The sequence below is a fragment of the Carassius auratus genome, chromosome 40 (genome assembly GCF_003368295.1).
Source record: "Carassius auratus strain Wakin chromosome 40, ASM336829v1, whole genome shotgun sequence".
Lineage (NCBI taxonomy): Eukaryota > Metazoa > Chordata > Actinopteri > Cypriniformes > Cyprinidae > Carassius > Carassius auratus.
Window position 1 is genome coordinate 4,038,185 of NC_039282.1, and position 22,463 is coordinate 4,060,647.

General features: G+C 36.8%; 1 protein-coding gene across 2 annotated transcripts in view; it reads left to right on the plus strand.

Annotated features, from left to right (window-relative positions):
* Positions 1-21,436, plus strand: part of LOC113058299 (numb-like protein) — a 48,566-nt gene extending 27,130 nt beyond the window's left edge. For both annotated transcript variants that reach the window (XM_026226068.1, XM_026226067.1), the window contains exons 2-9: positions 7,244-7,394; positions 8,536-8,610; positions 10,918-10,992; positions 13,723-13,863; positions 15,969-16,173; positions 16,259-16,525; positions 16,998-17,174; positions 18,857-21,436. In XM_026226068.1, the coding sequence (XP_026081853.1) occupies positions 7,269-7,394; positions 8,536-8,610; positions 10,918-10,992; positions 13,723-13,863; positions 15,969-16,173; positions 16,259-16,525; positions 16,998-17,174; positions 18,857-19,650 (1,860 nt within the window). In that variant the 5' untranslated portion in view covers positions 7,244-7,268 and the 3' untranslated portion in view covers positions 19,651-21,436. The remainder of the gene's footprint in view (positions 1-7,243; positions 7,395-8,535; positions 8,611-10,917; positions 10,993-13,722; positions 13,864-15,968; positions 16,174-16,258; positions 16,526-16,997; positions 17,175-18,856) is intronic.
* Positions 21,437-22,463: the final 1,027 nt, after the last annotated feature.

Consider the following 22,463-nt stretch of genomic DNA (forward strand, 5'->3'; position numbering starts at 1 on the left):
AATGCAGAACATTCATGACTTCGCCAAGTAGGGAATGTTCCTGGATTAGCATCTTTTGTTTGTCCTGGAACAACATTTATGTCAACAAACATAGTCGTAACCATATCCCTAACCTTAATTCATTAACCGACTTTTAAACTGTAAGGAAATAATAGGGCAATAACCATGTTGTTCAACTCCCAATCCCTGCCCTAATCCTAACCCTACAATCTGATTGGTTGATGGCAATTTAGTTTCAGCTCCAACAACGATGTTTTTATGGATCAGCTGGACTAAGGTCATTAGATCTGATAACTATATGCTATATGCCAATCTTTGTTTAGTTAAAATGTATTTTATGAACATTCAAAATAGTTTGAAATGTTATTTAATATGGAAACTCATGATGAAAATCAAGAGATCCACAATAGAGTTATTCTGGGCATCAGACATGCTTGTCTGTACATAAGTACAGTAGACTCAGCTCTTCGAACCTCCTGAATGTCAGTTAACTAGCTGTTTGTTGTGTTATCTATGAGAAACTGTGCACTGGGTTGCCGTTTTGTTGAAAAAGGAACCTCAGAGCTATTTTCAGTGTCTTTATCTTTACCTAAAATAAACTAAATCAATGATTCAAGACTTGTGAGCTAGAAGACCTTCACCATTCTTTCCTTGTAGTCTTGTGCTGTCTGCACGTTCAATAAACCTTTTTATGTACGCCATTCATTGGTTGATTTCCAGTATTTATGCAAATACTGTGGCTCTGTTTGAGTGTTCTGACATGTCAAATTCTGGTTTCTGACTCTGGGCTGTGACTTTTTGGCTGACAGATCGCTGGATCCTTGGAAATGTTCTTTTTACAAGTTCTGCAAATTACACACTGCAACTTTACATTTTTTAAGGGATGGAAATTTTGGATACAAATATTTTGGCTAAAGTTAGCATGAGATAAAAATTCCCACTGTGTTGCATGGAGTTGATCTTAATGTGAACAGAGTCCGACTTCTCTCTGGTGATGTATACCAGGCTTCTCCAATCATTTAAGTTCAAAAAAGATACACTGGAGTATCCGTATAGACAAGGCATAGCCTAAAGTCTACTTCCTTTGATAGCATGCGCAAACATAGATGCTCGACACATGCACACTAGTAAGTTTCATCTTTGTCCAGTGTCTGTGCTATTTTTTTTCTTCAAAGTTATAACTGAAAAAAAGCAGAAATCTCTTAACCACAATCATTCATCAAAGTGGCCGTTTACTGTTGATGCATCTCCAGTGGTTTGACGATGGTTGTATATTGTTGCTCTGTCTCTACAGTAGAAGCTCTTTCACTTCAGATTCTTAAAAACAACCACCTTTTGGACCAACCAATTAGTGTTAATAAAATACATACAATAAGTAAATACATAATAGGAAACCTGTGTGTACAGAATATGTGCTGTAATAAAAGAATATCAATGATGAAATGTATGCTACGCATAAGATATCGTATACATAAAAACTAAAGTATATGTTGGTATTTATTTTGATTAAACTGTGTCCCTGCAGGCTGAAATTCATTTGCATCACCCAAATAACCAAATCCAATATATATATATATATATATATATATATATATATATATATATATATATATATATATATTTTTTTTTTTTTTTTACAATGATCAAGGTTGCTCATATCACAGGAGAGATTCATTCCTTTTTTTAAAGGGTAGTTCACCCAAAAATGTTGTCATCATTTACACACACTCAAGTTATTCCAAACACAGAAGAAGAACTTTTATTTTTGGGTGAACTATCCCTTTAACCATGTATTGTTATATATACTGTGATATGAGCAGCCTTGATCATTGTCCAAGTTGCTTTGGATAAAAGCGTCTGCTAAATGTAAATGTATTGCTAATAAGAAGCAAGCTATTCCTAAAATAAACAGCACAGCATGGGAAATAATCTTTAAGAAATATCCTTGCCAAATAATAATTATGTTTCTTAAATTGAGCTTGTGGGAGATTAAGAGAAAATTTGGTTTGGGAAAATCCACCAAAGCCCTTTTGGTCAGGCAAAGTGTCAATCGAGCACTGATGGCAGTCTCTGATTCAGCTGTCTCACTGCATTAGAGTCTTCGGCTGTCTCACTCTTTAAAGCAACATGTGCACAGACATACATTTTATAGGAGATTGTTTTACTAGGACGTTAGCTTAGTTCGCCTACTGAAAATGTTCTGCAGCTTATGTGTGTGAATTCTGATCGAAAACTCCTACGCAACTGAATCGACAGCATGTACTGCAAACCAGAATGACCCACATATTCACACTGGCTGTAAGTGTGAAATGGTCAATGTGTCACTGGCTTTTTGTATTGATGATATTAGCAAAGGCTAGTTTCTCTTAGGATAAACATTTGATCTGACCCCTTTTCCTCTGTCATCTGCAAACACGATTACTCACATCTGTATTTGACAAATGTGGGTGTGTGCGGGTGTCGTGATTATGTGTGAGTTTAACCTCAATCTGAACAGGTGTGATAAGGTGCAGCTTTTTTAGACATGCTGCGGCAGATGGCCAGAGAAACACGTCGCCTTTGCTCCCTGGGTCAGATGATGTTTACGGTTTACGGTTCTGGAACTGGGTCATGAGCGGGTGGATCTGTATCGGTGTGTAAGGTCTTACTTGATTAGTTATTTGGTGAAATAAGACTCAGTAACTTTCGAGGCAGCATTCGTATGACCAAAAATACAATACAAATAGCACTATTGTGAAACATTATTGCAATTTAAAAAGACAGTTTTCTGTTCGAATAGATTTTAAAATGTATTCTTGTTATCAGCAGCCATTTAAGTGTCATAGGATTTTTTAAAAAATCCTAAAAAAAATACACAATCTGTTTTGTTTTTTGTTTTTTGTTTTTTGTCATTTTGAATCATCATCAATGTTTAATGCATTTGTGCTGCTTAATATTTTTGTGGAAACCACGATTTTCAGCATTTTCAGCATTGTTACTTTATTTAGACATATAAGTATAGAATTTACTATTGGTTCTTTGTCAGATATCGGTCATTGAATTGGTCTAAATGTTTATATCGGAGGGCTAGGGTTAGGGTTAGGGTTAGGGGTGACAACATAACTATCTACCGTAGGGCATTGAAGGAATAATTGACTTCTGTCATTATTTACACTCCTCCATGCCAATCCAAACCTGCATTAAATTTTATGTTCTGCTGAATTCAAAATATTTTTTTTCCATAGAGTTAAAGCATATTGTGATTAGGGGCTTCAAGAAGAACAACAGAGACTGGAGTGTCACGCTACAATTACTCCCTTTTTCGAAAGCATCCAAAAAACCTCCGTTATATTGTCCACCCACAGTGTCTTTGAAATGAGCGCAGGCAGCTGCCGCGGTTTGATTCCTTCCACTGAGAGCATTGATTTTAACAATAATGAGACAAAGGCAACATCTTCTCCTCTTCCTCCCTCCTGTAGTTTGAGTCATACTGCAGGTTTTACCTTATCAGTTTGACACCACACAGACTGAGATGGCGCAGAGGAGCTTAAGATGGTCTTTTGTAGATTTCGTGCCTCTTGCTCTAGGAGCCATTTTTGGTTTTGTTATTTACTCATGACGCTACAGGCCTCATGCTACGCGCAGCATCCTAAGTAAGATTTTATCCCCATCACTGTGCTGTTTCTTCCTCTCTCTCTTTTATCTTATCTCTTTAAACCCATTACCTTAAAGGAGCAGTTCACCCAGAAATGAGAATTCATTCATTATTCCTATTCACATTCTCAATTCAAGTTTCAAAAATCACACAAATGCATCCTAAAAAAAGTAGTCCATTCAACTCATGCAGGTGCTTATGGAGCAAAACTTCAAAAAAAATGTTCATTTAAAGTATTATTTCTATGTGAATTTGCTGTATGATTCTAAAATAAATGAGTGATCAGAGTATTCACAATATAAACATATTTTTATGTCTTGTTTACTAAGATATTTGTCTTAATCTGATGGAGTATATGGTTGGGCCATCATGCATACATATAAAGACAAGTGATCTGCCAAATGTTTTGTGTGCATGAAGTCATGCATGTGTTGTTTTGCCTTTTTGGCAGCCATCTTTAAAATACTTCTCGGGCATGCAAGTGCAGCTCCTGTCATAATGTGGTTTCTATTGCTCAAATAGCATTATAAAAAGCTTATTTTTCTGTTTTCAGCCAGTTTCATGTTTCATGCAGTTTCTGTTTCATGCTCAGTCCTTAGCTCACTGTTTCTATAGCAAACGAGATTTTTCTAATGGAAGCTGCAGAGATGCGCTGACTTTACAGATTGGCGATTGGCTCTTTCATTGAGAAGGCGGGGCTTCCTGCGATTTAGCAGCCATATTAAGCACTGCATTTTTCCCAATTCTAAATTACATGAGTGACATGTCTCGAGTTTTCTGTAGTCTTTGACTCTACCCATGTTTCTCCAGCTGGTTTTCATTTGATGATGAAATTATTTCCATGGAATGGCTTGGGTTGCTCTTATGGCTGTTGTACAACTTTCACATGCATGTTTGGGAAATTTCCCTGGAAAGTCTCATAAGGACCTCTCAAGAACAATAGTAAAAATAGTTTTCTTAGTCTTATGTGATGATATAAGTAGGCAATACCAGAATCTATGAACAGTTTATGAACAAATTCACAATTTATAAAACCAGTTTTGATTGCATCGCACAGACTGTATCCTACTGAACAGTAGGGCTGTCAAAATTGCTCAAAAATGACGTTCGAATATTCCCTCTAAAAAACACACGAATATTCGAACTATTCGAACATCTGGTGGTGACCAAGTGGTCTGGTACTAAAATTGCTAAACTAAAACATAAATTAAAGCTAAAAAAAATATTAAAACATAATGATAAAATAAATGACAAAAGCACATTACAAAATGAATAAAACCTAAACTAAAATATAAATTAAACTGAATGTATAAAATTAAAAGTATTATTGTGATAGTATATAAACAACACTGCAAGTAATTGTCTTTTAATATTGACCATTAATATTGGTACATCACTGATTACAGACGTGTTTGACCATAAATGGTGTAACTTTTTATTAATTAATTTATTTGTTTAAGCTGTTGAACACCAATACATTTTCTGTTATTGCCCCTTAAGAAATATCAGGTGAGCCTCAAACCAGCCTAATGCAGGGGTTAGGATCAATTAGTAAACCAGTTGTCCAGTTATGAACAATTATGTCATTTTGACATTCCTAGCATAGACAGCCAGTCAGTGGTGCAGGATATTTGTGACCGGCACCACAGTGTGAGTGACACACATTAGGACTGTGACCTCAATAAGATTCAATAAGCATGTTTAGTCCTGTCTCTCTCTCCTTCTGCATCTCAAGCTCCCTTGTTCTTCTCCTTATAAAGTCTCTTCTCTTTCCCTCTCTGGCTTTTGGCCTATTCTCTGTCTCCGAATGTCTTTTTCTCTCTCTTTGCTGTTCTGTAGAGTTGGCAGCCTTTCAGCCGTGAGATCAACTCTGAAAGTAGAACAGAATCTCAGAAGCCCCTCCCTTTCCTCTTCCTGCAAAACCACTGACTTCTTGGTCATCTTGATCAAGAACCCTTAAACATTCAGACAGTCTGACTTTGCTGTAATGTCCAGTTGGCGTTGCCTCATTAAAAATGCCATGTGTGGTTAATTCAGCTGCTCATACTCGGACAGCTGCCAGTCCACTGAGCGATAGTGTATCCCATCTAAACCTTACACGATATGTCAAGCTCAACAACAGGCGCGTGCGCCAGAGCGGAGTAAAAGACCTTTGGAGAGAACTAGACGCCACGGCTATTAAAAAACACTTTTTTATAGCAGCATGTGGTCTTTTGAATATGTGGGTGTTTATGGTGTATACATTTTGGCTACGGGCCAGACGTTAATAGTGCTACTTCCGGCGCTGCCACCTGTTACCCGTAAAGCTTCAGGGCTTTGAGAAACGTGCACTTTTGGCCACTGACGTGAAGCTATAAAAGCAAATGCGGTTGTTTGGCAAGTGGTTCATAGTGAGGAACACAGTTACAACTTTTTAACGAGAACATGCCAAACCATGTCAAACGATGGTAATGATGATGCTTAGTGATATGTAAAAGTGAGATGAAAAAAATAATTAAAAAATAATAATTTAAAAAGACATTTAGTCATGTATCCTGTATTCATATTTTTTTATTATTTTAAATCCAAAACTGTTTTGTTAAGGATTTTTTTAAAGCATTTATATAGTTATTATTATCGTTAAATATACATACATACATACATACATATATATATATATATATATATATATATATAAATTGTTAATTGAAATAAAGTTAAAATAAAATAAATATAAATATAACATTAAAAACTAACTAGAAAAAATGCATGGACAAAAATACTAAAAATTTAATAAAACAAAAATGGAACTCTAATTTTATATAAATAATACTAAAATACCACTGAATTGACCATTGCACACAACTTATATGGACTGCATTTTTTTATTTTAGCATCAGTCACCATTTACCTTTTCTAAGAGCAGCTAGGACATTTTTCAAAATGTCTTCTTTTGTGTTTCACTGAAGAATGAATGTGTTATGGGTTTTGTAATGATACAAGGGCGAAGAAGATGTAATGTCCAGAAATGTAATTTTTAATTGAGCTAGTGTTGAATTTGTTTTCGAGTCTTAGTATGTGTCGTACTGTATTGTGTCCTCAGTGGAATTGTTATAATGTGAATGTTTAACTTGGACTAACCCGCTTCCGATATTAGCATTCTTCAGAGAAGCCTGGCTTTGTGGTGTTGTGCATCAGAATTTTAAATCAACAATGCAAATTAACGGGAGAATGAATGACCTGATTGTGTTACGTAAATAGGCCGCTTGGGAGCGAAACAATTGTTTTTTAGACAGAGGTGAATGCATTCTCTGCAATTCCTGTTTAATCCAATATATCATGGTTATTTGTAAACCCAAAATATGAAATAAGGAGTTTGGTAGTATTGGTGGCAGTTTTTGAAATTCAAATCAGACTGATTACATCTTGCCTGGCCAGCGTGACTGTAAATATTGCCTTCTGTATGATGTTGTCAACATTCACTTGATACCCAGCTAGTGTGTGACCTACGGTAATAAATCTGACTTTTTGAACTTGGAAGTTACGTTGATCCTGAGGTGAAATAAGGGCTGTTTCGTTCATGATATGTAAGTACTCTTGCTAATGTGTCTTCTTTTTTATTGTTCTCAGCAACATAGAGTTCGAGAGCGTGGAGATGAATAAGCTTCGTCAGAGCCTGTGCAAGAAGAAGCCCTCCTACATGCCGGAGGCCAGCCGGCCGCACCAGTGGCAGGCCGACGAAGAGGCTGTACGCAAGGGCAAATGTAATTTTCCTGTCCGGGTGAGTTGAGACCTTCAATGGGAGGGCTTCCAAATCCATCCAGAGGGTTGTTAACAGATGTCTTGTTTTAATAAGATGAACATGATCTAAAAGTCTGGTCACACAAGGCTTTCAGCTGGCAATTTACTTCAGCCATTGCAACAAATAGTGGCAAAAAGATATGACATTTTGATTAAAGATTATAGAAAACATTTTCTTTCTTTGGTACATCGGCACATACGAATCATTCACATGCAATGTTATTGAAAGTCTCTTGTGCTCTCCAGCTTGCATTATATTTGATCAAATATACAGTCAAAATAGTAATATAGTAAATATTATCACGATTTAAAAGGACCGTTTTCCATTTGAATAGATTTTGTCATTTATTTCTGATGCAAAACCAAAATGTTTTCAGCGTCATTACTCCAGTGTCCTTCAGAAATCAATTTAATATGCTGATTTTCCAATCTAACTTTTTCTTTTTTTAATTATCAGTGTTGAAAACAGTTGTTGTAATATTTTTGTGGAAACCGTGATCTTTTTTTTTCAGTATTCTTTTCCAGAATGTGGCTAGTATTTATGTTCAAATAAATAAGTAAATTCACCTTTTATAATTCTGACAAAATGGCTTTTTTTCACAAAATATTGATATACGTGATTAATGCGCATATCATGTAATTAATTCAATCATTCGACGATCTTATTTTGAAATGAAAAGCGGCTCTTTCAGGACTAAAGAAGGTCTGTATCATTAAGTAAAGTGGAGGACTTATTGCAGTGTGTCTTGCATAATTAAATTCAGCCTAATTTTCAGAAGTCTCTGTGAATGAGATCCTCTGGGCCACCATAATCACATAACACTGGCTTGATGACTATTAATTGCGTCCATGTGAGGACATATTGATTGGTTTAGGCTGAGTGAAATGTCCCATAAAATAAATCCTCAGCTGTGCTTTCATTGAAGTCTACACTAGCCCTGTTTGGACAGGACAAGTCTTCCCTGAAGAGGTTGAGTAAATTTGTGTTCCTGTCTGTATTTCTCACATAACCGCAGCAAACAATGACAGGGCAGTGATTTTTTTTTTTTTTTTCACAACGTATTGCGAATGTGGATTTCATGGGTTTTGACTTCTTCCTCTGTTCTCTTTTCTTTCTGCAGTACCTTGGTCTGGTGGAGGTCGACGAGTCCAGAGGGATGCATGTGTGCGAAGACGCAGTGAAAAAACTGAAAGTGGTGAGTGCTGTAGTGCTTGCCATTCTCACGCAATAAAGCATACGCTTGCTGTAAAAAGCACTGGTAGCTTAATAAGCTCTTTTGTATTTAAGTGCCGTCAGCCAGTAAGAACAATGTATCTCCATCCTAACAGTAATAGAAATTTCTATTGTGAATATAAATTCTTGTAGTTTTCCTGTTCTAAAATATATATTTGCCTAGAAATTGCTCTGCTTGAGTGCCATAAAATAATAATAAAAAATACCTGTTCATTTTCTATTCATAAAATCATGGTATAAGTAAATAAATGTGAAAATTATATGGGCCCTAGTGTTATTTTTATTATCATGCATCTGGAACACCATCTATGTCAGCTGCTCAATACCTCTTTAGAATGCTAAAGTAGATAAAATAGAAAACTTCATTAATTTTGACAAGGCATATCAATTTCTGTCATTATTGTTTTCTTCATCTGAGCTCTAAAATAGTTCATTGTCATCTCTATCCAAAATTCATATAAATCAAAAAGTGTGGAAAATGTGTTCACAGTGTGGTGTAAATTTGTATATAGTCTTTGTTTAGCTCAAATTGAATCATGCATAACCAAACAAAAAAACAGACATATAACAAGGGCTTAATTTTAACCCTAACACAAAGACCGATTCCCATCCTTTTGTAGACCTCCACATGTCCTGCTTTCCTCATTGCAGGAGACCATGAGCTCTTTGAGGACCTGTGAGGACTTAGGGTTTAACGTACTGAGAGCCTACAAAGTCTCATTTATTTTAAAAATGGATCTTTATGGAGCATAGCTTCTGTCGATGGCTATTCTCTTCAGTATTGTTGCTCTGTCAGTAGTCATATCCTGAGCCTGCAAATCTCATTACTGAATTGTTAGAGCAGAACTGTAATATGTAATGTTTTTTATCATATAAAAACCTTTCACCCACTAGTGCTGTGTGTGTGTGCGTGGCCCTTGTCTTTGGGGCCCCTCCATCTGTTCATATACACTCCCGCTGTGTCTTTCTACACAGTCACTTCATTTATTTTCTCTTCTTCCCCAAACCCCCAAAGCCTTTACCTCGTTCTGTTTTCAGCCTGTGCTTGTTTCTTATTCTTCCATTCTCTTCTTCCTCAGTGTTCTGCTGTTTTAACAAATTCGGACAGTGACTTTGGGGATACTTGTAATGTCAGCTGAATTCCCTCAATTCAGTTGCATCCTTCACTTTTACTTATTCCCATTTTTTTTTTTCCCTTCGGATGAAATGCATTTCACAGTGAACTAACCTTCACTCTCTCAGACAGATAGCACTCACAACAGAGTCACTGAAAGATTTAAACCCTGTTCCCAAACCTAGAGAGCTGCCTTGCAGTACCTCAGAGTAACTCCTGTCCTAGAATAATGAGGCAGCAGTATATATATTAGACACATTTTACCCGTGTGAGGAAAAAATAACATAAGCCTGATAATATAAAGACAACCATGAAAAAATTTAGTACAATATATAGTATTTATATGGTAATAATAATAATAAAATTGCCATACTATTCAAAAGTTTAGGGTCAGTATTAGTTATTATTATTATTATTATTTAATTTTTTAAATAATTGTCTTATGCTCTTCAAAGCTGATTTATTTGATTAAAAATACAATAAACAGTAATACTCTGATATAATATTTTTCTATTTTAATATATTATTTGTATTATTAATAATAATAATAATCATTCTAATAGTTTTTGTATGCCATGTAATATAGGCCTGAATATTTCTTTAAATATTTTTTGGTTGAATTTTAAAAAGTGGGTATAGTAAATAGTAATAGTAAGTTTTTTTAAATATATATAATTTTACAAAAGAGTTCTATAACTTTTGATTAATCTAATGCATCCTTGCTGAATAAAATTATTTAATTAATAATAATAATTATATATATATATATATATATATATATATATATATATATATATATATATATATATATATATATATATATATATATATATAAATGACAAACTTCAATACGTGACCAATATTTATGTAAGGACACATATAGTAATAATAATACCCAAATTTGACATTATTTTCTGGACTTGATGCTGCTGGAACTCACTGCATTGCATTACAGGTCATCATGTTGTTGGGCAGCTCTCTGATACTCTGTAGCACAGATTGAGTTGACGAAAGCTAAGCCTGTCATGGAAAAGCACAAAAAGAGCACACATTTTTCTGTTAGTATGCTTAATGCAGAGCAAATCAAAGCCTCTGCAGTACTGATAATATCCTGTTGTGACAAATTGCTGATTTTGTTTCATTATTTCTTCTCAGAGTGGAAAAAAAACTGTCAAGGCTGTGCTTTGGGTGTCTGCCGACGGCCTGAGAGTAGTAGATGACAAGACCAAGGTAAGTTTGTATAGGCATTTTGTTGTGTGTCCATTGAAAGCCATTGATCAATGGTAAAAAAAAAAAAACACAAGTCTTTGAAGCGCTGCAAATGCTCCCAAGCCATTAATTAGCCAAGTTCGTCAGCAAAGAGAAAAGATCTGTAGGAAACACAAAATATGCAGTAGGAGGAAGCTGGCAGGCCTCTAAAAGACCCGTCACATGACCATCCTGCTTCATCAGACATCACTCGCAGACACGAGATGACTTTTAAGGCCAAGGGTTCCCGTGTCTCTAACAGTTGGGTTCTTCTTTTCAAAGTTCGGGGATTAATATAACATCTTTTCCTCAGACAAAACCCGGAAAGTTCACCAGAAAAGGTCAAAGGTCTAACATAATGAGTTCAGTCATCCCCCAATTCCTCCTTTTCGGCTCACACAGCAAAAGGCGGAAGGCTGCAAAGCGTTCTTTTTTGTTTCTCGTAAGGGCCTCGGACACGTTCACTCACTGTGCGCTTCTGGTAATCGTCCCGTATGAGTATGAGTCAGCAGTACAACCGTATCCTTCCTGCCGCTGTCACACACCACCTGTGTGTCCTGCACTGCCTCCTGTCTCTTCTTAAACTGCACTTCTCATTATATTAATAATAATAAAAGGCAGTGACCATCACTAAGTTTTGTTTCTACTGGCTTTCTTGGACCAGTGGTTCAAAATGTTTCTTGCTCTGCCTAAATCTTCAATAGCCCCGCAACAAAAATGATTAGATTAATAATAGTTCATGTTTTCATTGCTTTTGATAAAGTGACCCTGTATTCTAATAAATATTGTTATGACACCAACATTTTCAACTTTTCTACATTCCAAATTTAGAACCAAAAACAAATCCAAACCAAAAACTACTAGCCCATTATAACATCAATATATAAAGATTCTTTAATTATGTTGTTATATCATAACATTAATAAAGACAAATGATCAGACTAAGAGGCATATTAGGCTGCTGTCACTTTAAGACCTAACGCATGGATCCAGTATCCCGGTACACATCTAATTTCTTTCTCAGATGTTCATGTTCATTTAAGACTTAAACAACTGTGTTTATGAGGATACTTGCCGAGATGGATATTTTGTCATCATTTTGTGTGTATTTCAAGGGTTTTTATTTTCTCATATTGAGCAAGTACCAAGTGCGTCTCTTCGCGCTTGATGGTTTCAATGTTTAAATTGCCAAAACACACGCAAATGATAGACTTTCTTGAGTTCCTTCAACTGCCCTGGGCATCTACTTACTGTCGAGTCCTTAAAGGGTTATTGATTACAAAGCCAGACTGTCTTATGAAAACTGAGATGAGTCAGTAGTCTCCAAAAAGAACACAATCATCCATGACGAAGCTTTTACAGCTATAACCAGGTCCCAGTTTTCCTCTGCTTCACCCCTCACCTACCTCTTCTACAGGGTTCAGCTCATTCATTATACATTTACTTTGGCCCCCTAAACAGGAAACACTAGCCACTGTTACAGTGGGAGGTCCAGGCTACACAAAAAGCTTTGGTCATGTTAGAAGAATCAAAAGGACAAAACAGTATAATGTGGTTGGGTCATGAACGAATAAGAATATAGAAGAATCTAGTTTAAAATGTGGCTTTCTAGTTCCTGGGATGTCATTTAAAATGTCAGTTTCATGTTTTTGGAACACTATTATGCCATATGTATCAAACCCAGGGATTTAATAACAATTTATAATATTTTAATAAATGTATGATTTGATATTACACTACCATTCAAAAGTTTGGGTCAAGACTTTTTTAATACTTTTTAAAAAATCTACTCTTTCTAGGTTTTTTTTTTTTCTCGCTGTTTCTATTCTACAAAAATACATAGCAACAGAACTGTTTTCAACATTGATAATAATCAGTTTCTTGATCAACAGCAAATCAGCAAATCAGCATATTCGAATGATTTCTGAAGGATCATGTGCCACTGAAGACTGGAGGAATGGTGCTGAAAATACTGCTTTGTGTCACAGGAATAAATTATATTTTAAAGTATATTAAAACAGAAAGCAGTTCTTTTAAATTGTAATAACACTTCACAATATCACTGTTTTTACTGTATTTCTGATCAAATAAATGGATATTGGTAAGTATAAGAGAAAAAATGAAAGACTAAACTTTTATTGTCGTGTCACTTATAAAGAAAAAAGTAAAAAGCAATGTTTTCTTTACGCCTTTAATACAGAAAAGTGCACATCATCTCAATATTTATTTTAAATTATTTTCTTTTAAATATTTTTATGATTGAATTATGATATTTTCTTGGGTTTATATTATTGGTTAACTTTAAATAATCTTGCCTCGTCATGAAAATTATGTATGCAAAGCCTTTTTTCCCTCAAGAAATGTTAGGGCATTTCCTCTGGACTTTTTTCTACATCAGGATCTCAGGATAGTTTTTTTACATTATTCACCAAAAAAATATATAAAAATTGACGATCAAAATTGAAAAATAAATAAATAAATAAATAAATAAATAGAAATTGGAAACTTCTTAATCATGGAGAGATGTATTCAGGTCATTGTCTCTATGACTTGCATTGTACTTTTTTTCTACACAATATAAAACACAATACAATAATACTTTTTTTGAATAAATATTGACTATTAAACACAAAACAGTGTTTTGTTTTTGATTTTAAAACTTTATTTGCAAAAACCAACAACTGATCTGCCCCTTTTTACTTTTCTCTGTAGGACCTCATTGTTGACCAGACCATTGAGAAGGTGTCCTTCTGCGCACCTGACCGTAATTATGATAAGGCATTCTCCTACATCTGTCGTGATGGTACGACTCGTCGCTGGATCTGCCACTGCTTCATGGCCTTGAAGGACTCGGTGAGGAGAACCCAGCGGGGATTAATTCTTCAGACTCTATTCCCCACAAAGTGGGATTAAGATAGGGATTATGGCAGTGTTATCTCAACCGGAATAAACGCTTAGAGACTTGTCCGTCCCATAACAGCAATAGCAAAACAGTTGATGCAAACACAACTATCTATCTATCTATCAATCTGTCTGTCTGTTTATCTTTCTGTCTGTCTGTCTGTCTGTCTGTAAGTCTGTCTGTCTGTAAGTCTGTAAATTTGTCTGTCTGTCTGTAAGTCTGTCTGTCTGTCTGTCTGTCTGTAAGTCTATCTATCTATCTATCTATCTATCTATCTATCTATCTATCTATCTATCTATCTATCTATCTATCTATCTATCTATCTATCTATCTATCTATCTATCTATCTATCTATCTATCTATCTATCTATCTATCTATCTATCTATCTATCTATCTATCTATCTACATAATGTGAGTATAGAAAAGCCCCTTTAAAATAATCACATTTTGTTGATTTGCAGCATGAAATGAAGATATACAGTTTTTGTTTTATCCAGTTGTATTTACTCAGTGCGACTTATAACATCCAAGTGAAAGATATAATATAACACTAACATGACAGAAAAAAATAAACATCGAATCACCGAGTTGGAAAAAGGATCAACCCCTTGTTTCAGTATTTTGTTGGGCCATTTTTTGTTTTACTTACAGCCTTTAGTGTGTTGGAATTTGTCTCTACCAACTCTGTACATCTAGACTTTCCAATATTTGCTCACTGTTCTTCGCAGATCTGCTCAAATTCAATCAAATTTAATGGGGACTGTTTGTGGACTGCAATCTTCAAGTCATTCCACAGATTTTCAGTGGAGTATTAATTTGGGCTCTGACTAGGCCATGCAAGGACAATCTTTTTCTCCTTTTAAATTTTTACCTCCCTCAGAATATTCAAGGTGCGTTTTGGCAAAGTCCTGCAACTGCTTCAGAGTAGATGTAGGCCGCATGGTCGCCTCTCTGACCAGTTTCCCCCAGACTCTTTTATACCTTTTGGAGCGACGTCCTGATCGGCGAAGGGTATGTTTTGTACCAAATAGCTTCCACTTCTTAAAAATAGACTTCACTGTGCTTCTAGGCACTAATAAAACCTTTGAAAGCCTTTTGTATACATCTCTTGACTTGTACCTGAGAGATCTTTTGACAGTGCCTTGCCACCCATAGTTGTTTGTTTGCTTCAGTTGCACTACCAAGGACTTAAATGCTCCATGAAAGCTCTTTTCATGCTGAGCTAATAAAAGGCTGCATTTATCCAGATGTTGTCCACATACACATCACGCAAAACCCCGCCCCCTCTCATGCGAACTGTCAGAAAAAGAGAGAACACCCATCTGGAGACTCCTAAACTTGTCTTTGATTTGTAAAATGTCCCGCGACTGACAATGCTTTTCAAAAGAAAACCCACTACTTCAGGTTCACTTTGCACCGGGGCTTATTAAAATATTGCGTGGGAAAGACAGATCACATTGGTTTTACCAGATAGAAAAGTCAGTTGATGTTACCAGGTGTAAACACGCTGTGTTCTGATTGACTGATGATCTGATCTGCTTGATCAGATCATAGTGATTGATGTTAATGCCGGGTGTATGATCCAGTTATGATATATGATGCCAATATGATCACAGTTGAAAGTAAAATGGCTTTGTGTGCCATTGAGAAGTTGATTAGCTACACCTGATTGAGTTTATAAGTCATTGTTAAGAGGGGAGTGATCCTTTTTCCTTTTTTATTTTTTTTGGAATGTTGGTGTTATATCTTTTACTTGGATGTTACTTGTAAATACAGCCGAATAAAACAAAAACTGACTATCTTCGTTTCAGGATCCAAAGAAACAAAATGTGATTATTTTAAAGGAGAGTGATTATTTTTTATACTTACTGTATAAGGTATATTTATATATATAAATATAACCCCCTATATATGATATATTATCTTAAATGCATATTTTAGATATTTTACTGGAACAAGACAACAAAGCTGATAAACAGTGTTTTACAGTGTTGCCATGATGAAGCATATTAAAAAGCTATTAAAACAATAACATAACATCCTCCACAACATCAGGGCGAACGTTTGAGTCATGCGGTGGGATGCGCCTTTGCCGCTTGCCTCGAGCGGAAGCAACGCAGAGAGAAGGAGTGCGGGGTCACGGCTTCCTTCGATGCAAGCCGCACATCGTTTGTGAGGGAAGGCTCCTTCCGCGTCTCCTCTGCTGGACAGCAAAGTGACCGGGAGGACATCATGAAACAACAGCAGGTCAAAAAGAAAGGTCAGCCTCATTACAATCACTCTCAAACTCCGAAGGCATTCCTCAAGAAAACATGACTCTGATTAGTGAATGTGTCTCTCTGTAGAAGCATGCAGCATTCCTGCAGTGCCTCCCGGAAACGCTTCTCCTCCAGAGGGAGCGGCTTCACCGGGGGATCGAGGAGAACCAGGCGGGCCTCACGCCATCCCGCGCCGACACGCTCCTATCGAGCAGCTGGTGCGCCAGGGCTCGTTCCGCGGCTTTCCACATCTAAGCCAGAAGAACTCGCCTTTCAAACGCCAGCTCTCACTACGCTTGAATGATCTCCCATCAAACCTGCAGCGCAAGACGGACTTCCAGACCAAGAACCCGGGTTAGTTGTTTTTGTGTACTCAAGCAGCGTGAGTGTAATGGAACCATAATGTTGACCCAGTACTGTTTATCTCATGTTGAGCCTGCAAAAAAATAAGCACAAAAGCACTATTTGCACTGAAACCTTCTGAATGTTCCCATAAAATAATTTGAGCTTGTATTCCAGACCATAAACTGCTGCATTTACCTGTATAGATCTAATGTATTTGAAAAATAAATTCTGGCTTTTTTAATGAATAGACAGGATTTATTTGAAATAGAAATCTTTCGTAACATTATATATGCATTTAGTGCATCTTTGAAAAAAAACCTAACAAACCTAAACTATTGAAAAATAATGTACAGTATAGTGCATCCCTACCTTATATTATAGATCCAGGTTATCTTAGCAAGCAAAATCCCATAATCTGCATGCGTGGCCCACTGAAATGAGCCACACAGATGTGATTGACCTTTCTATTGGTTTGTGTCAGTTCCAGAGATGGATCTGTCAGTGGCAGGAGAGGCGGACAGCTTAAACGCTCTGTGCAGCCAAATCAACAGCTCTTTCACCAAACCTTCTGAGGATCAGTGTGCCAAAGCCACCAACAACTGCTTACCAGTTTACAGCGCTCCACCTGCCATTCCTCCACCACCTGCTCCACTGCAAGGTAACACAGATGGCACGTTCCCACATAAACGTACATCAGCGGTCAAAAGTGTGGAATAATTCAAATGTATACATGTTTATGAAAGAAGTCTCTTATGCTCACCAAGGCTGCATTTATTTGGTTAAAAATACAGTAAAACATTAATATTGTGAAACATTTAATGTTAAATTATTTAAAATAACAGTTTTTTTTTCTTCTCTCATTATTCTAGATCCTTCAAAAATCACTCTAATGTGCTGAATTGTGCGCAATTATTATTATTGGTAATGAATTATTATTAGTTTTATAGTAATAAGGTAAACAATAAAAATCTGCCTTGTGCACAATCGTGTGCACAATTTATAAATGGAGGGAACAAAGTAGAATATCATGCACACGATTTACTCCCGTTTCACACATACTCCGTCTGCGGTGCGTATGCGTTGCGTAATTTTTTAGGCACCCATGTTAACGGATTCCAGCGTTCACACTGCACGCGGTTGCGGTCCCTCAGTGCGTTCCAGGAGCGGTGCGTCTGCAGCAGTGCAGCGATCGTTTACATACCGAGTCTATTTTTGCTTTGCTGCATGCGCTGAATTAAAGTGACAGCGCATTGTTCGCAGTAAAAATGAACATGGATCGACAAGGGAATGCAGTCATTTCACAATAAATGTATACTAATTAAAGCCTACTGTGTTTCACACGCAACACATGAGTTTTGGTTTGATTTAAAACAAGAAAAGAGCAACTTTAGAGAAACAAGGCAACATTAAATATGTGTAACCCCTCTCGCTCGGGTCCTCTCTAACGCTCCTCGAACTCGCGTCGAGTGGGGCTCGAACCCGGGTCTTCGGCATGGGATGCTGACGCACTAACAAGGAGGCTAAATGGCTAGCATCTCTTGAGATCGGGGAGTGAGGTTTACCTGCACAGCGCCACTCGCTGGCCTCCGTTACATATGCACTTTTATAGAGGCAGAAAAACAAAGTTTCTGTCGACTGTTTCTGTCAGTGGTGAGTTTTAATTTTAAATGTTTGTGATATCCTAACAAGGAAAGTAGGCTAATGTTGTGTTTAAATGTGTTGCAGCTTGTTTCAGCAACTTATTATAAAAACCTAGCAGTCAAATGCATGAGTAATACGTTGTTTATATTTGAATTTAAATATGTCTATGAAAGATTGTTACTGTACTGTGATGAATGAGTATCACAATGCTGAAAAACTTTTTTGATTTGTTTTATTTATTTTTTTACATGATTTGATATCAAAATATGGACAAATGTTGTTTTTTGTGGCTTAAACCGACGCGTTTCAGTAGTGGACTACAAATGCGTCCTGTGTGAAAGCACAATGACGCCGTGCTGCTTCAGCACAACATACGTAACGCACACAGACTGTAGACGCACTGCAGACGGATTATGTTTGAAACAGGCATTATACTACAATTTTTTTCCTGCATGCCATGTGCAGGCTCTGCAAAAAGGACTTAAAAATGAAAAACATATGAAAATTAAGTGAGTTTAAACAACTTGTTAAAAATGACACAAACACAGAGTAAGAAAATGTATTTTATTTTGGTCAAATAATGCAGCCTTGGAGAGCATAAGAGCATATTTCGGCAACATTCAAATGTATTAATATTACAAACTTTAACCGGTATGAATATGGTCATATTTGAACATTCTTACCCCTCTCGTTCCCCAGCTACAAACTCATGGGTTCAGACAGAGCCTGCTGTCCAGTCCACTCCGCCCGTTCCTCAGGGTGGCCACAAACGAACCCCGTCCGAAGCAGAACGCTGGCTGGAGGAGGTGGCTAAAGTGGTGAAAGCCCAGCAGCAGACTCCACCAACCCTACCACCACCACCCAATCAGCAACCTCCACCCGTGCCCACCATGCCCATCGCCCCCGGCTCCCTCCCCTCCTCCATGCAACCATTCCCAATGGCCTTTGACGTCACTCCTGCACCCGTAGGCATGTTCGCCCAACAGCCTCTTCAACCGGCTTTTGTACCTATGCAGCCATACATGCCCAGTCTGGCCAACAGCATGACCTATCCCAATGCCAGTGTGCCCGTGGTGGGCATCACACCGTCGCAGATGGTGGCTAATGTATTCTGCACCGCGGCCGGGACAGGGGGTGGTGGAGCGGCGATGGGGCTGAAGACAGGAACTCTTGGGGGTGGCCAACAATCAGCTTTCCCCACACTTTCCGGAGGCTTCCCAACCACCACATTCACCCCTCCTCCAACCGTCAACGGCCACGCCCATAACTCCTTTCCATCAACGACCACCACTACGGGTGTCACACAAAACGGTAGTACCGTAAAAAGTGCTACTGGTTGGCCCATGGAGAGTCTGAATCCGAATCCCATGGGCAGTTCCCAAGAAGCGGAGCATTTTGAAGCAAAGTGGGCTGCTCTGGAGTCCAAATCGCAACCGAAGGCGCAAAACCCTTTTTCGAACGACTTACAAAAGAATTTTGAGATTGAACTATAATCCTAAGGAGACTCTGAAAGAGGCTGAACTATTTCACACCCCATTAACCCTTGCCTTGTTTTGTCTCCTAAAGGGGTGTCTTATGCTCCTGGTCTGTTTGAGGGCATTGGTTGTCGTAAGAGATTATTCGGTTGCAATTTGCGTCAATTCGAGAATCAGGAGAACAGAAAGACCGTCAGAACACCTTTGGCACTTACAAGACAGCTTGAAAGAAGAACCTGCACAGTACTTTGACCAGTAATGACGCATGCTTGGAAAATGAATGGAATTCTGAAATTAGGGGATGGTCGAAATTTATTTATTGTTTGCCCTTACTTATTTATATTGAACAGGAAGAAGAATTAAAAGGGGAATGTATTGGCTACTTGAAAACTTGATTCACCAAATTATGAATAGAGTTAGATTATCTAGAATAACTCTGAGTTTACATTGTGGTGTAAATAGCATGCTTTCAGTTTCTTTACCGATTGCCCATTTCTGTTGCCATTTGAATTTCATTAATTCCAAATGAATCATTGAAGCATCTGCTTTGAACCAAGTGGATACCAAAAGTTTCACCAACAGACACATTCCAACCCTGATTATACAACCGAGTCCCAACATGCAATGGAAAACTAGACCTAAATGCCACTGCAGTGACCTCTTTTAATTTTATAATCTGTTTAGCCAGACCTGTTCAAACATATGAGTTTGATCAACCTTAAAATTATCTTCAGTGGGTTCATGGGGCTTCTCAATTGTTAAGAATGTATTTCAGAAACTCCGTGACCATGCTAGGGCGGCAAAATGACTAAATGTATTCGAATGGGTGGTATTGAAGAGCAAGTGTAAGAAAATATTAGAAAACGGTTAAAGATGCAGGTTATAGTGTTTGTTCTTTGCAAGCAATGGAACAACTACATGGACTTTTACATTGGTCCCATTCACGCATGCTTAAACTATTCCATATTACAGTATGTTAAAACATTGAATATGCATATTAGTCTTGACTTTTGTTTCTTATCGCCACTTTTTCACTCGCTCTGGTCTGAGAAAGGGAATAATTGTCTTTAATTGCAGGCGAATAATGACACACACACACACACACACTACATAATAAGATCTCATGCAGTTGTTGTAAAAATAGATTTGGATTCTGCTCATTCAAGAGGTTCATATGTTCCCATCGTGGCACATTTATCGTTCAGTAATTCTCAATGGTTGTATTTTTGTTTTCTTTGGAAACTGTCATCCAACCGTACGAATACGATGTTGAATGATCTTTCTGGAGTGTGTGGAGCCTGCAGGAGTCAAAGCTAGACGATCAAAGTCCGACTGCACACTGTGCTCTTCCTCTGGAGATGTAATAGCAGTGGACATTCAAGGCAGGCACAATGTTTTTAACTCCTGTTTCAAAAGGCCATTTTGACCGTCATGTGTTATAAACTGACCTCCCGGTTTTGTTTATTAGAGGGTGAAGCGGGTCTATTGTGCACAATGAATCTAAAAATAGTCATTTTTCCAAAGAGAATGCATTTGTAATTTGGCAAAGCAATATGTTGTATGGCATCAAATGGATGAATATAATATACTCAATTGCCCTGGCTCTTTTAGTTCACACTCTCCCCTTGACAAACCAGGGAACTAAATTACCTCATGAAGTTGATTGTAAACGTTAATGTAGTGATTACAAACCGGTGGAGATTATTTTTAATCTTTATTTACAGACTTTTGTATTTAAACGTACATATTTCTATTGTAATTACATTGTATAAAAGATAAATAAATAATATAATATAAACAATGGCACTTTTGTTGGATCAAGATTTCTCTCCCCTCATTACTCATTTATAAATATCTAAAACATGTTTTTTTTTCCCCATAATTTTCTGTGGTGAACCTAATTATATGTTTAATTAGGACACACACACACACACACACACACACACACATATATATATATATATATATATATATATATATATATGAGTGCGTATGTGTGTGTGTGTGTATATTTATTTATATATAATTAAATCTTTGTATTGAATTTAAACTGAATAAATAATTATATTTCAAAAATCAATTCACTGACATGTATATATGTATATATATATAATTATATAACTCAATTATAAATATAAAAAATATGAATTCCCATATGTAATGCAAATATGATGAGGACCACTACAGGAAAGAATTTTTATTTATTTATGCTTATTTACTTTTTTTTTATGTGAAATGTGAATGTTTTTAAGATTTAATAGAAATTTATAACAGAAATTGTCCTAAGTGTAATTTCATCTAATGCAATTATTGTATTGATATTGCATATATATATATATATATATATATATATATATATATATATATACGAAATCATAATTAAGACTGAAATAGGTGTAATTTTCTGCATTCTTATTTTTTTTTCAGTCATATATTTTATTTATTCTGTTTACATGAGATTTAAACAGTGATTGCTCTGTGCTGCTCCATTATTCTGTATAGTTCCTCTCGTCCACTACAATCTAAAATTGTAGAAGCCCCTCCTAAAGATTTATGAATGGACTTTAAAAAGAAAAATGAATGGTCACAGACCATCAACCACACAGATTGGCAGAACTGACTATCAGTGCCTGTTTGTGTCTCAGCAGAAGCTGAGGATCAGCAGTGTTAAATGGACCCAAGCAAGGCACCATGTCTTCCCCGAGGAAGCCTGAGACTCTTCTCTTACTGTCCTGCACCCACAGAGGGTCTGTGTGGATGGAAACAGGACAGTGCGGGATGAGTTTCCATGGATTCGAAAAGCAAAACAGCCATTAATAAACATCTAAAAG